General features: G+C 37.8%; 1 protein-coding gene across 1 annotated transcript; it reads left to right on the forward strand.

Annotated features, from left to right (window-relative positions):
* Window positions 1-11,815: 11,815 nt before the first annotated feature.
* LOC142338009 (uncharacterized) lies at window positions 11,816-15,906 on the forward strand. The gene is made up of 2 exons (XM_075387643.1): window positions 11,816-15,152; window positions 15,311-15,906. The coding sequence occupies exons 1-2, from the start codon at window positions 11,816-11,818 to the stop codon at window positions 15,904-15,906; spliced, it is 3,933 nt and encodes a 1,310-aa protein (XP_075243758.1).
* The last annotated feature ends 790 nt before the right edge of the window (window positions 15,907-16,696 follow it).

The following is a 16,696-nucleotide window of genomic DNA, read 5'->3' on the forward strand; positions in this document are numbered from 1 at the left end:
TGAAGTTGCGGCCGTACGGAGGTTTGATTGGTATTGATAATTCTTCGTTAGACAAATATTTCAAAAATTTAAAAATTTTGAGATTACATGCCATACTCCACGACGCTTCCGGTTTTGTTTATGAATATAGTGAAAAGGGTCCAGGCTATTCTTACGTATTACCTTGTTCAGTGACAAATGAGTACTTTGGTCATGTGACTGGAATTGCTTTTTGTTTATACGTAAAATCTTTCAAAAATAGTTTATTCAATTTGCTGGAATGTTGAAATCCGGAGCGGTTGTTCTTGATTTTGAAGGCTTTCGAATTAAAAAATCTGGATTTATAATAAAAGAACTTGCGGTATCTACCGAAAATTACAACGATATAATTTCGTTTTTACCTCCAAAATCATTTAACATACTTTGTTCGAGTGAGCAAAGATCTTTCCTGTGGGTATCTAAATTCCTTCATGGTCTCTCGTGGGAGACAGGAGAGTACCCTTATCATTATTTGCAACAGATTTTTCAAAGTATAGTTCTTCGATTTCCCTTTTCTGATTTTTACGCAAAAGGTTTAGAAAAAACGGAAACTTTACGACAGCTGTTACAGAGGAACGTTATCAACTTGGAAACTTTGTTCTGCCCAAAAATTGAACACTTGAAGTTGTATCGGGAGACACCAGTTTGTAAATTACATGCATTGAGTTGCCCAAAACGACAGAGAACCAAGCATTGTGCAAATAAGAAGGCAAAACTCTTTTACCAGTGGCTGACGAATGAATCGTCGGTTAGAGAAACCAGCTCCGTCTCAACTACAAGTGAATTTGTCTCCAAATTTGACAGTTTACAGTTGCATAACGCCTGAAAATCAGTTAACGGTTACTCTTATCAAGGAAGAAAAAATTGACACAAGAGGCCAAACAGTTTTGAGAAAACAGCAGATTGTGTGTGCTGGTGCTGAAATAGAAGCTTTCAAGAAGTATCTTTCTCTACTGGAGTACTTTCAATTGTACCATGTCTTTACAAGAGAAAATGAAAAGGTTGAAACTAACCCCTTTACCTACGCCCAAGCGTGCAGTTCCAGTTCTGATGTCTCTGGACGATGAGACTCTTCCCGATGACATCAAGCAGCTGATTAAAGAGAACAATGTAGAGTCAATTGTTTTTAGAGATAAACAAGATTCGATGAATGCAAACTATACAATCACTTACAAACAAGGAGACGAAGACTCTGGATATGTTTCTTATGAATTTTTTATAGCTAAATAATTATGTAAAAATTCCTGGAAAGCAATTCATTTTTTTGAACAATTTTATTTCACAATGAGTCAAACCGAAGATCAATTAGATTCGGGTGGAGGCATAACTGACTTGGTTTTTGACGCTGAGCACCAAGAAAGACAATCTTGGAGGTTTTGCAATTCGAGATTGCCTCGATCAGAGGTTGTATACTTTACACAAATCATTATAATAATTTTTCTTATTACTGTATCTCTCACCAAGTTGGTTTTTTTCAGTCTTGACTGTGAAGAATCCACATTTTGGTTTTCACTTCTTTCTTGTACAGTTGGATACGCTCTTCCAAATCCAAAGTTATTAATAAAGTTATTTCTACCAATGACCGGTTGTTCATGGCTGTTTGCGGGCCGTCTTGCTGCGGGAAAACTGAGCTCATTTTCAAAATGTTATTAGTTGGCACATTTTTCCCAGAGTTTCAAACAATTTATTATTTTTATCAGCATGATCAGCCAAAATTCCAATCGTTAGAGAAGAAACTGAACATACATTTTAAAAAATTCTCCAATTTTGAGCTCATTTCAGAGTTAGAGGACTGCCTTCTTGTGTTCGATGATTCATGTGAAGAAATTTTTAATGACAAAGAATTTTCCAAATTAGCAACCGCAGGGCGACATAGAAACATCAGTGTAATTTATGTTAAACACAATTTGTTCCAGCAAAGCAGATGGTCCAGAACAATTGATCTAAACACAACACATATCATATTGTTCAAATCACCCCGTGACACACAACAGATTAGTTTTATTGGTCGACAGTTGAATAATGCACAATTTTTAAAAGAAAGCTATGAGCTCGCAACCAAAGAACCGTTTGGTCATTTATTGATTGATTTGGATCCAAAAACATCAGACGTCTTGCGCTACTGTTCAAATATTGTTCCTCCAGGACCATCAATTTTTTATCTGCCATCAGCTAAAGCCGTTATCACAAATTTGAGCGATGAGAGAGAAAGAAGTTTGTATGCTGGGGCGGCTGCTAGACATATCGGATACAAAACTAAAAGAGAAGATCGAGAAAGCTCCAAATAAGTTCATTAAATTCCTTTGCGAATGTTTGCTCAACATTGTCAATGGTAATGTTCCAATAAGAAAAAGTGTTGTAGAAGGTTATGAAAAATCATTCAGAAAGCTATTGTCTAGACAAATAAGTTTGAAAGAAAAGAGGCAACTTTTTGCTAGAGAAACAGATTTGGTCAAAATTGTTGGTTTCGCTTGTTATCGATATTTGACAAAATCATAATGCGCACCGAAGAATTCATTTCAATTCCAAAACGAATGTTTGCTTCACATCAACCGGTATAAAAAGAAGTTTTGGACAATCCCCTTTATAAACAAAAAGCTACACAGCTGTCTCTTTTGCAAAGAAACCAGTCCAACTCAATGGAAAAACCAGAGAAAGCATTTGAACCAGTTGAGACTGCCAACAAACTGATGATTGAAACAGCAGAAGAGGAGAAAACAGAACCCATGAGCGAAGACAGCGAGGTTGAACCGGTAGTGAAAAAACAAAGAAAAGGCGACGATTTCACCTCTATAATGATAGAGCTAGAAGTTATGAATGAAAACCAAATCAAAAGATCAAAAATCATACTTGACTTGATTAACCAATCTGAAACAGTCACAATAGAGTCGAACGACGTTCTTCACGTTAATAAAGAAACACTGAGCATCAAAAATTCAACATTTCTGTACAATCTACAGCAACCAACTAAAAAAATTGACATTGAAAAATACTCAAAAATTTTATTTGCTCTTAATATCTCACCTCATCTTGTTGCAAATACACATGCCAAGCAAATCTTGGAAGCCTCGTCTGAAAGTGAACAAGAATTTTTCCCAAGTAGAGAACAACCCAGTCAACAAGAGTTCTCCTCTACTGGAGAACGACTCAGTGGCTCAAAACCAACCCGAAAAAAATATAAAGAAGAAACGGACCAAACGCCAGACAAAGAAGAGACCAGTCAGAAGATGTGGTCTTTCTTTTCCTGAAGTAAAAAAATTGGATCAGTTGTATTTAAAAGGACCAGCTTCGTATGGAAGCATAAAACGACTACAGACTCAAAGCAAGCTCCCTATAGGCAAAGTCCTGTCCTATTTGGAGACAAAGCCGTCTGTCACAAAGTACCGTTCAATTCGATTAAAATTTCTTAGGCTTAAAGTTTTTGTAAAAGACATTAACGAAATTTGGTCTTTAGATTTGGCACACGTTGATAAATTAGCAAAGTATAACCGCAACATCAAGTATCTCCTAGTAGCGGTTGATTGTTTGTCAAGATATTTACGAGTGGAACCATTAAAAACAAAGTACGCAACAGAAGCAGCTGATGCATTCAAAAAGATGATCAAAAACAAACAGCCCGAAAAAGTATGGGTTGACGATGGCACAGAATTTCTGGGAGAATTCAAACAATTGTGCAACAAACGCGGAATTCAGTTATATAGTACTTTCAGTGAAAAAAAGTCAGCTTTTGCAGAGAGGAACATTAGATCTCTCAAAAAGATAATTCATCGGTATCTCGAAGAAAAGTGGACCTATAGCTACATTGACCAATTAGACCAATTTGTGAAAACAATCAATTCAAGAGTCAATCGAGTAACTAAAATTGCTCCCAACAAAGTTACAAAAAAAGATGTGCCACGACTAGTTTCATTGACAGTCCAAACAAGCTCAAATCAGAAGCCCAAGTTTTACATTGGAGACTTTGTGAGAATAGTTAAAAAAGATAAAGCATTCAGGAAAAGTTACAAACAATCATTCACAGACGAAGTCTTTGAAATAACGGGAATACCGACATTAAGCCCACCAACATACTCCTTAGTCGACACAGACAAAGAACCAATTCGAGGAAAATTTTATCAACCAGAATTACAACTTGTCAGGCTCCCTCTCGTTGAAAATGTCCAACAACCGGTTTGAAGACGAGTTTACAGTTCACGTTGTTTCATCCGCTTCAATGGAAATATTTGATTCAAACACACTTGCATCATTTCGAAATTTTTTTAATGACGAAATTCAACTTGCAGGTGATTGGAGAGTGGCGTTAAGTGAAATCATATTCCCAACAAAAATAGAAAACATAGTAAACGGAAATCTAATTGTGTACAACTTAAAAGACTATGAAGATTCCCAAAAGATGTCTTCGGGAGCTAATGTTATTTCTAGACCTTATAGTGGACAACAATTTAGTTTTATGCCAGGAACCTTTGATACAGTGGCACAACTTCTTGCTACAATTAAAAGAACAATTGGACTGCCCAATTTTTCTTTCAGAGAGTTGAAGAGCTCTGGAAAATATGAAATTTTATTTGGCAAATATGAGGGAATTACATTTCCCAGCGAGGAAATTCCGAGCATTATTGGATTTAAGGGTATTCTTGACGGTAATGGAATACATATTGGGTACAAAATGATTCCCAATGCGAACAGGTTTATGAAAAGTGATGATACGAAAGCTTATTATGGGGAGTTCCCAGCTGATCTTTGTGCTGGAAAGCATCTAATTTTCATCTACACTAACATAATTGAATATCAATACGTTGGTGACACTAAGGCTCCTCTTTTGCGAGTCATTGATTCAAAACAACGTCTGAAAACGGTAGTGTTTGTGAGCTTGAGCCAACTCATCGGATAGTTTTTACAAATTTAGACTATAAGAAGCTCCTAACCAACACAATTCAATCGATTTCAATTGAACTGAGAACGGAAACAGGACAATTAGTTCCCTTTTCGGGAACTGGAAAAGTTATTCTAACACTACAATTCAAAAAATTTTCCTCCTAAAATGGATTCTTATTATGCGAATCAAGCAACGTCTTTGCCTCACTTCTCTGGACATTATCGTCAAAGAGGAAGTGGTTTTGGAGCCCTAGCTGCAGGCATTGGACGCGTTGCGCTGCCTTTAGCACGTCGTTTCATTTTGCCTACAGCGAAGCGGATCGGGAAAGAGCTTTTGAAACAAAGTGTTCCAGAGATTTTGGATGTAGTCGGAAGCAAAAAATCTCCTAAACAGGCGTTTAAAAATACAATCGCAAAAACTGTTAAAAAACAGACTGGGGGATCTCGACGAAATACTTCACGTCGGAGGAAGTCAAGTCGAGTCAAGCCACAGAAAGCGATCAACAAACGCAATAAAACCATTTCAACGCACAGAGCTCCAAAAAGAAGTCGGTCAGATTTTTTTGCCAGAGTGAACGTTGATCGCTAATTTGTTACCATCAGAAGCAACTCACAGTTCTTTGGATTTATTCGAAAAACCTTCTCTTTTAGTAACTTTCGATGGTAGTTTTTGTCAAAAGTTGGGCCCAGTCTACAGTCCAAATGGACCCATGTTAGAATTTGAAGTCGCCGGTGACCGAAATAATTTTATTGACTTACAGAAAATTTTCTTGGAAGTAAAATGTAAAATTGTCCAGTCATCAGAAGCTGATTTGAGATATGACGCAGGAGCAGCAACAGATGTTACGAAGACAGATGCTCCCTATTTTTGCAATAATGTGTTACATTCACTCTTCTCTGACTGTACAGTGTCTGCTAATGGACTAAAAAATTCAAACGCTAACGGAAACTATGCTCATAAAAGTTTTATTGAAACAGAATTTTCACATAACAAAGATGCAAAAAACACCTGGTTGGCATGTCAGGGTTACTCCTACGAAGAAAATCCAGGAGCGCTGTCAACTGCGGAAGTGAACAGAAGGAAAGTCTTAGTGAGGCAATCAGCTGAGTGCACATTCTACGGTAAAGTTGCAGTCGACTTTTTCACCTGTGACAGACATTTGCTAAGTGGTGTGACACTTCGCATTGCATTTAGGAGGTCAATAGATGATTTTGTTATAATGTCTGACGATGCTGCCAAGCACTACAAAGTAAAAATTGTCGAAGCTAATTTGTATGTGCGCAAGATGACATTGAACGATGATGTTGTATCGGCTATTGAAAAAACTTTATTAAAAAGTCCAGCTTCGTATCCCTACCTGGAGACTCTAACAAAAACGTTTCTGGCGTCAACGGGTCTCCACAGTTGGAAACAAGAAGATATTTTTGCCAGAGAACCGATTCGTAGACTAGCAATTTGTCTGAACACTAACGAAGCGTTTCTTGGTAACAACAGACAAAATCCATTTAATTTCCGCAAATTCAACCTTGAGCAGATTTATATTTATCGAAACGGTTTACCTGTGGCAGACAGTCCGATATCAACAAGTGATGACAAACGTCTTTACTTTAACACAATATCCGATTTAGCTTACATCGACAATGGTCATGGAATAAGTTTGACAGATTACCCAAACCATTTCATAATGGTTTTTGATTTGACCAGCACCCAACAAGCATCCCACGATTTTATTCATCCTGAGCTTACAAATTCGTCAATTTCTATTGAGTTGAATTTTTCTGCGGCCTTACCGAACAATATAGAAATATTCATTATTGGCGAAAAAGCTAGCACAATATTTGTTGATAGTGCAAGAAGAGTATCAAAGAATCACATTCTGACAAATTAATGATGGATGAAGATGATATTAATGGTTTAATCCAAGGTTGCAAAACTCTTAAACATAAATTCCATGGTGTATTTGCGGCCAAAAACTTTCCGGAAAAAATGAACAGAAACAGCTTCCTTATTGTTAATGCAGCAACTGCTGAAAATATTGGCAGCCACTGGTTACTATTATGCAGAAAAAACAATCAACTTTTGTTTGCCGATCCCTTTGGTCAGCCCATTTCATCGTACAAACACCTATATCAAAGAATCGTTTCCGTTGGCAGCAATCACAACATCTATCAACTCTTGGAGAATCAACCAATTCAAAGAGCAAACTCTAAACTTTGCGGACTTTTTTGTATTTATATTGCTCATTTTGTTTTCAATGCTCAAAAACTTGTAAATATTAGCGATAATGAATTGATTCGTTTCGCTTTTCATATGATGTTCTAACCTTACTAACTTGAGAAATTTTTTTTTTTCAAAACTTTACTTTTTCTTCATACACAAAGCGAACACTCAATAAATCAGAATCAATATTCAATTTTCCATATCCACTCATAAAAATATCCATAATTTGACAAAAAGCGCCAGAATGAGGACCATACAAAATTGTTTCAACTCTTCGTAAAGTTTCACTATTAACAAAATCAGTTTGAACTTGTTTCGATGGAGGCCGGGCATTGTAGATAGTTTTTTGAGCAACTACTGGCATCTTGGCACTCGGTTTGAGATTGACATTTGTTTGTTTTGCAGAGCTGCTTTTCGATAAATTGTTGTGGTTAGCAAAAGCTGGCAGTCGTTTGCGCACTGACTGTGAATCGGTTTTTTCTCCCGAACCGTTGAATTCGATTGCCAATTTGAGTTTTGTAAAAACGTCTCCATTAGTCTCCAAGTTTGGTGCAGTCCAAAACAAGAATTTGAAAGCTGTATAAACAGAAGGCACAGGAAAGCTCTGATATCGTTTCACTGTTTCGTTTTCAAAAGTAGTTGTATCAATCAGAACGTGATAATGACTGTTTACTAAATTGCAAAATTCGGAATCAAAATGTGCACACACTGCATAAAAATTTCCAATAGAAAAGCTAGGTTTTTCTTCAAGAATGAGAAATTTGCACTGTTTCTGAAATTGTTTAAAGTAATTTGGAGAACGCTCAAACATCGCCTCAACCATCGTTGTTGGCAACTTCTTTTTGAATTTTTGGTTTCTTCGCTAGTGGTGGTTTTGTTGTTGACAGCTGGTCAGCCACTGAGTTTTGTATTTTGCTAGCTGAGCTGACCAAATTTTCAAACTCTCCAAGAGTTAGAGAAATTCTCTGTTCAAACTCGTAATCGTCTGTTGCTTTTTTGAACAATTTCAGAAATACATATGTCCCTGTCCTTTCATAGGTTTTCAGCGTTGCTCTGATTAAGCGCTTATCAGTTTTGGAAATATCGAAATAACAATCTCCAAACTCTGTGTCTTTAGTGGACGTGAAAGGCATAGTGTGCAACTTGTTTTATTACTTTCAAGTGTTATAATGTGTAAAACTCCAACTCAATGGGGCGGCAAGTTGGGTTTAAACAAGTGCCGTCAAACTGCCTAATTAAATCCAAATGATTTGTGAATACAGGCTCAAGTACGCCTATGGCGTACTTGAGTCTGTCTGTTGTTCACATATTGCATAATTAATTTCAGCTGTGACCTTAGATAAGACAAAAAACATATGTGAACCTAGGTGTGTACTTAGACCAGCAGTACACTGTACACTTTTATTGGAATTATATGCGTACCATATGTTTTGAGAACACAAATGTGACCCACCCTGGGTGGGTATTTGAACAAGCAGTGCAGTGTACACTGTTTATTGATATTATATGCGGACCACATGTTTTGGTTCTATAGAGAAAACAGATGTGACCCTAGGTCTGTATTTGGACCAGCAGTGCAGTGTACACTGTTTATTGGAATTATATGCGGACCATATGTTTATAACTTGGAACAGATGTGACCCTGGGTGTGTGATATAATTAGAAGCACAAGTGAACCTACAGCAGTAAGGAAATTCTGATAAGAATAAACATGCACCAGCGTACAATGAAATGCTAATAATAAAATACGCTCTGGATAAGAACTGAGTTAGTACACACTATAAAGTGTATCGACCCATGTAAAATAACAAAATTTAGAGCATATATCAGAGCACATACACTACCAAAATTAAAACCATATTTGACCCCGGATATAATTTGTTGAATTACACGTTGTGCAATATTACTTTAAAAATAGTTATTCATTTTCTTTAAACCTTGCGTTCAGTGCACTTTGCTTTCTTTCAACAGTTCGTTACTAGACAAACACCTACCAACAGTCTTCTATCAAATTGGTTTTAATTTCTTTCTCAAAATTTGTACAAAAATTATGTCCGTTCAAATACTTGCTGAATCTGTAATTTCCTTGGAGCGAACATTGGTTTATCAGACAGTGTTCGAAAACTTTGTTGTGCTTATTCAACAGAAGAGACAAGGCGATGTTTGGCAAACTTACCAGCACTGCTTGATACCCAAGCTTTTCATTAACGCAATTGCTTCTTCACCAGAGAAGACAGAACCAGCAGATTGCAGTCTTATTACATCAGGAGGACATTTACCTCCAAAAACTTTGCCAACATTTCAACATCTTGGCATGGAGTCATTACCTGACGACGTTAAACGAATTTTGTTTCGTTACGATTGCGACTGTGTGCCTCTGTTTGAAAACCAGCTAGGGGCTTATCAGGCTTGCGAAAACTTAGCTGACATGTGGGGCATAAAGTCATCACCTTGATCCCCAGAAAATCAATCGCAATTGGATTCAGGCAGCTTGCCAGTAACACCAGCAGTTGATCCGAGTCCCAGTTTGACACCGACATCTAGTCCATCTCTCTTTGCGGGAATTACAAAGAACAATTCTACGGCTCTGTTCAGTGACAACCAGTTTGATACAACGTTACTGTCAGCTACACAATTTCAAACACCAGAACCAGCACGTGTTTTTGGTGTCACAGACACGCCAAAGATTTGCAATGCACCAAAGAAACGGCTACCTGAGAATACTTTAATGGACTTATTTGATTAACTTGAAAACTAAACTTAATGGATCACCACAAAACTCTTTTATATAGTGAGATGCTAACTTGATTTTGATTCAAGAATGTGTGATTTCAACTTTTTAAAAGCTGAATTTAACTTTTTAAATCTGTTTTATAGCTTTAAATCTGCTGAGTCAAAGAAATTAAAACATTGCTACTGATCAAGTTCAAACATGTTCAGAAAAGATTTTCATTATGACGTAAACATTTGTTTCCTAACAAACACTCAATTATTACAACAACTACTATGACTTGGTGAGATTTTTCAATATTATATCCAGAAAAACTTTTCCCAATCTGCAAAATTTTTGTTATTATTATATATATTAAACATAAAGTTTAGAGATATAGCCATATGTGAGAGTATGCGGTATTGACGCTAATGACATGTTAACTCCATGCCACAGCTGTAGCATGGATTGAATTCCAAATTCAATTCATAAGTCGAAGAACTGTTCAAAAAATTAAAAATAATCAAAGAAAATATTTCGAAAAAATGCAGTTCAAACGTCAAATTTTGACACTTAATTCAGTAGATGCCCTCTTCAGCTTACACTAGAATCAACTCTCATTTGTTACTTGGGGATCAATTGGAAAAAAAAGAGCTTGTTAGTTTAAAAAAAACGAAAAAAACTCAAAAAAAAAATTTTTTTAATACATGACCTCTGACCTTTGACCCCAAAAAAGAGGGTTCCAAAAAATACTTGGGATGAAACTGATTGTTCAGTAAGACTCAGCATACTCTAAAGTACAAAACATCTCATCACACTCGTCAAATTTTACTCATCCGTTATGGAGATAATTAGCCTCTAATTAGCGACTAATTAAGGGTTAATTAACCTAATTACTAATTACTGAAAAAAAAATCAAATTTTTGCAAAGGTTTTGTACTCACTGCTTGATGCCCGACATTATTGCTCATAAGCATCATCATCAAAAAACGGCTCCTTCACCGATTTTCGAAACATCTGGCAATTAATGTCACATTAACATCTGGCATTAATTAGCATATGAAGTACCCTAAGGAAAGATGTTAGATCGGTTTTCTTTAAATTTTTGTACTTATTGGGCCCTCAGTGTAAATTTATCTCATAACAGCTGTCATCAAAAAAGGCCTCAGAAAAAAGACACATGTTTATGTCATGTAATTGTCATGTAATTGTTAATTAATGACTTGATTGACAGAAAAACAAACTTTTTTTCTGTTTATTTTTGAGCAATTTTTTTATATGGGTCCTATGTTTTTCGGCACGGTGAGCATTTTTGCTCATCGCACTTAAGAACGTAGGACAATTCTAACCATCCGTAATTGAAAATGCATAAAATAGCGCTTTTTATTATAATTTTGAATATTAGCATGTTTTTCCAGGTTCTCAAAAAAAGTTTTTTGACACAAACGATGATCAGCAATACTTGGTAGGGTTCCCTGTGGTGGTATATTTTGGCATACGATTGCAATGGAGAGTTGAAAACACATCTTTTTTCTCTCAAAAGTAACAAAATTTCGAAATATAGGTATGCGCCAAAACCGACCAATCAGAAAACAGCATTTCAAAACTTCGAATTTGGCGCCTATGCAGTACTGTAGTCTCTAATATTGTAAACCCGAGAAGCCATTTCTTGTTCATTCGTTTCTCTAGCTCAACTGTTCGTACTCGAGTTTAACAATTCGTTCTTACTAAAGTTAGACAATTCAAAAATGGGTTTCCAGTGTCGTTATTGTGATTCTATTCTGAGTACAAAAGGAAATCGCTCCAGACATGAGCATAAATTCCATCCTGATGAGATTGGTTTACCCGTATATCAATGCTCATTATGTGAGTTTACTTGTCGGAAGATTTCTTTGCTCGAAGAGCACATGAAAACTGCACACCAACGATTCACCAATTGCTGTCAAAGCTGCCTACTCGGATTCAACGATTGCCATTTTTACGTACAGCATATGACTTCCGTTCATCACTTACCCGTCCTAGGTGAACAATTTCAGCCTCGAGACACTCCGTTGGAAAGTGCATTCTATGGAGTACTGAGATCGTTCGAGTCAACAGCGGCCGAAGAATCCAATGATCTCGAAAACTTTATGCGGATACAGAAACCCAAAATAGACACTCTAATAAGTGAGCAGTTGACCCAGGGTCCTCAAAAAGTTCAACTGTGTGCAAAATTGCGGCTTGTCAAAGTTATGTATGATGAGCCAGATATGCCAGAAGATGACCGTATTGAAATATACGCAAACTCTCTGATGACTCCTGTCTATGCAAACGGACTGTCGGATGAAGCGTATTGGCAAATGGTGGAGAAGATGATGAGCGTATTGACAACATTCAACTCTTTGGGGAGTGGTTGGACACTCGAAAAAGTTCTCAAAGTTGACGTCAAATTCGCACGTTTCAGACCAATTCTTGGTTCATCATACATCGCGTTGCCGTCAAAAATTGCCAACTGCAGAGGATTGCTCAACGTTAGGAACCATGAAGATCGAGATTGCTTCAGGTATTGTTTTGTGGCCGCTTATCACATGTATCATCAGATAAGTTTAGATAGAATTGATCGAAACTATCAAACCGACAAAACATCACCAACTACATACAATCAACCAGGACTGCATCAACCTCTGGGCGATTTTACTATGCCCATGGGCTTTGCAGACATTCCTCAATTTGAAACACTCAACAACGTTCAGGTAAACGTGTTTGGATACGATAACGGCCAGTTTTTCCCTCTAAAAATTTCGTCATACAGCTCAGATTTTGTAATGGATTTACTTTTGCTGTACGACTGTGACCGTCATCACTACGTCCTCATTACAAACCTTGTGAAGGTTGTTTGCTACGTGCGAGAACTTGATTACAGATTCTCCTACAAAATTTGTCGAAACTGTTTTTGGATTTGTCGAGAAGGACTTGAAAGTTACAACCTACATCTCAATAACTGTTGCAAAAATGCACCTGCTGTCATTCATATGCCTTCAAGTGAGAACAACTCATACAAGTTCACGAACTTGGCTGCTACGTGGTTTGTCCCTCTTGTTATCTATTTTGACTTCGAGTCTTTCTTACGACCCGTATCTACTTGCAAGGGACCAAGTGATAAAGCCTTTACACAGGTCAAGGAGATACATGAACCGTGTGGCTTTGCGCTAACAGTGATAGATCACCACTCATCAAAGCCAATCTTTCATCATGTAGACAGTTCTCCTGCTTGCATGACAAATTTTGTCAAAATGCTTCACAAACTAGCCAGAGATATTTATCAGCAGAAAAGGAAGCACCCTTTCTTCAAAGGCGATAGACGAAACTTGGGAAAGTCTAACGCTACGCACTGTTGGATATGTGAGAAATCGTTTTCAGAAACGGAAGATCCAGAGAACACAATTGACCTGGACCATTGCCACTACAGTGGTAAATTCTTGGGATGGGCACATGAGCAATGCAATCGCTTGAGACGAAATATCAATTTCACCCCTGTTGTGGGTCATAATATTCAAAATTATGACTTACATCACATTTGCTTGGCACTGAACAACTGCGAGCCAACCACAACCATCAGCGTCATACCAGCCACCGACGAAAAATACATATCAATGACATTTGGTGTGCTTATTGACACTTTCGTAACGGAAAAGGGAAAAACAGTGAAAGTTTACGAATATCTTCGATTCATAGACTCCTTCAAGATGATGAACAGTTCTTTAGAGAAACTTGTTGAAATTTTACCCGATGACCGTTTCGAAATAACGAGGGCAATTTTTTCTACATTATCTGATGCTAACCTTCAGCTACTTAAACAGAAAGGCTACTACCCTTACTCTTATGTGACTGGTCGGTCCAAGTTCAGTGACACCAGTCTCCCACCACTGAGCAAGTGGGGTAACACTCTGGACGGAGGGGCAGTGAAGGTAACGGAGACTAATTTACAACATGCACGCAGGATGTGGGAAATTCTGGAATGTGGAACACTGCAGGATTATCATGACTCATACTTGAAGCTCGACTGTGCACTACTCGCATGTGTTTGCGAATTCCATCGACAGTTGAGTTTCGATACGTATAAACTGGACTGTATGCACTTCTTCACCCTACCCAATATGGCTAAGGAAGCATCACTTAGAATCTGCAAAGCCAATGTCGAGTTACTGACTGAGCGCGAACACTTGGCTATGATTGAACCCGCAATTCGCGGTGGAGTCACATCTGTCTTTGAAAGTCGGCGCTTCACTGCAAATAACTCCTATATTCCCAACCACGATAGCACGGAGGAATCCTGTTTTGGTTTCTGTGTCGACGCTAATAACCTTTATGGTGGCGTAATGCAATTAGAGAAACTACCGCTCGCCGACTTTGCGTTCAACACAGATATTCAACTTCAAAAGAATTTGGGCACCGCCGATGACGCTAGCATTGGATACTTTGTAGAGGTCGATATCTCTTACCCGCCGAGCCTTCATGATTTTCCGTTGGCGCCCACAAAAGACGTGGTTGAAGATGAGTGGTTGAGCGATTACCAGATCGAATTAAAAGAACAACATAATCTCCCATCTTCCAAAGTAAAGAAACTCCTGCAAACATTCTTTGATAAAGAGAGATACGTGGTCCACTACAAACTGCTGAAACTCTATGTCCAACTCGGCTTGGTAATCAGGAAAGTTCACAGAGTGCTTCAATTTCGACAAGAAAACTGGCTGTCGCCATACATTACACTAAATAGTGAAAAGCGGCAAGTTGCGTCAAACAAATTTGAAGAGAACTTTTATAAACTGATGAATAATGCAGTTTATGGTAAAAACTGCGAATCGAAAAGACGCAGAAATAAAATAACAATCTCACGAGATGCCGAGCATGCGCTGAAGATAATATCCAGATTTGAGTTTGATCGCTATATGATCTTTGGGGAGAATTTAGCAGCCTTGACCACACGGCCGAAGTCCATTTATTGGAACACTCCCACTATTGTGGGAGCGACTATATTAGATCTTGCAAAATTCCACATGTACTCATTCCATTACAATGTCATGCGCCCCAACTTTAATTGTCGCCTTCTTTACAGCGATACAGATAGTCTCCTTTATGCGATAAAAAGCGACGATTTTTATACAGAGTTATCGCAGAAGCCTCAGTCAGTATTAAGTCATTTTGATTTCTCAAATTACCCACCCAATCACTTTCTTTACGATACCACTAACAAAAGAGTCGTCCTCAAATACAAGGACGAATTCGCCGGCGACTATATTACTGACTTTATCTGTTTGAAGCCGAAGCTGTACTCCATCCTTTCAAAAAGTAAATTTATTCTCTCAAAAAACAAAATTGTTAGTTGTTGTATAAAAATTCGTATTGGGTTAATAGGCATCTGGAAGGTGTTAAATCGTATTATATTTACATAGGGGGTTAGTAATTATAATAGCACCTAATTTTTCTCATTTCTTTCTTTCTTTTAGGTTGTCGAAAACTTTCAGCAAAAGGGGTGACGAGGGCCGCACAACAACATCTTCGCCACGTCGACTTCTTAAACACTCTCAGCACTGGAAACCACCTGCGCTCAGAGAACACCAGGATTGTGTCCGACCACCACAGGCTGCAGACAGTTACTACAAACAAAATTTGTCTGTCAGCTTTTGACAACAAGCGCTATATACTACCCGATGGCATAAAAACCCTCCCGTTTGGCCATTATGAAATTGTCGATTATGCTATCGATGAAATTGATTGGAATAACGACGATGTGGAATGGGATTATGACGATTTTAGCGACTTACTTTTGAGCTCTAGCCCAGAGTGGGATAACAGTTTTGTTGTACCAAATTCCTCTCCAGATACCACCCAAAGCTCCAACACATGGCAACCACCAGACCCCGGTTTTGTCGCTGCTCAGAATATAAATGATTCGGATGTTGAAAGTAGCGATATCGTTGATTTCGATGCCAGTTTTGAAGAAAACTCTACGCCCGATAATCCGTTCATTAATTTTGAGGCAGAAGAAGCAAGTGAAAGCGAGTCAGAGGGCCCAGTGTGCAAAACTGCAAGGCGATATTAGTGTGCATAATTAAATTTAATTGCCCAGAGAGAGACACACAAAACTGAACCAGTATTGATTTTGCATGCAGTGTGAAATTTGGTTTTAATTTAATTTGTTTGAGTGTTTTGAAATCAAAAGCAAGCGGCGAGACAGAAAGCAAAGTTAAAGGGAAACAAAAGCGGCAAGACTCAAAAGGGAAAGATTGAATAGGAGAGGGATATAAACAGCGGCGGAAAGATTTTATCCCGCCTATCCTATTCCCACTTAACCGCCACTACCTATTATCCTATGGTTAAGAGTCGAATGATAACCCCCCCTTTCTTTACGTAGGTATTATATACTACTGATAAATCTCAATCCAATCATTAAGTCCGACGCCAAGCAAAACGCAAAAGAACTTAATTTGGTATTGGCACCGCGAATTTGCAGCAGACTTGTAAATTGGAACATATTCTTTCGCCCTTCGAATCAATCCAAAAAACTTAACTACGCCATCCTCGTATGACATGGCAGAGTCAGCAGGTGAGTCAGGAAAAACTCCCCTCTCAATTGAGCCACATAGGAAAAAGGCAACATCGTAGCCTCCGCTCGTAAACCTATCTTGATAGAAGTGAAAGAGCCAAGGAGGAAATGGAGGAAAAAAAAGTGAGAGCATTGAAAAGTATTATAGTACGCTAAAAGAACTATCAGAAAACTGTAAATTCCACACATTTCACCATATGACTCCCATTTTTTTTAAACAAAACAAAGCAAAGTTTTTTTACACTCTTGGTCAAATTTGACCAAGGCAATTCAGTTCTGCCTTTGC

This window comes from Convolutriloba macropyga, chromosome 4, assembly GCF_964194025.1.
Source record: "Convolutriloba macropyga chromosome 4, txConMacr16.3, whole genome shotgun sequence".
Taxonomy (NCBI): Eukaryota; Metazoa; Xenacoelomorpha; order Acoela; family Convolutidae; genus Convolutriloba; species Convolutriloba macropyga.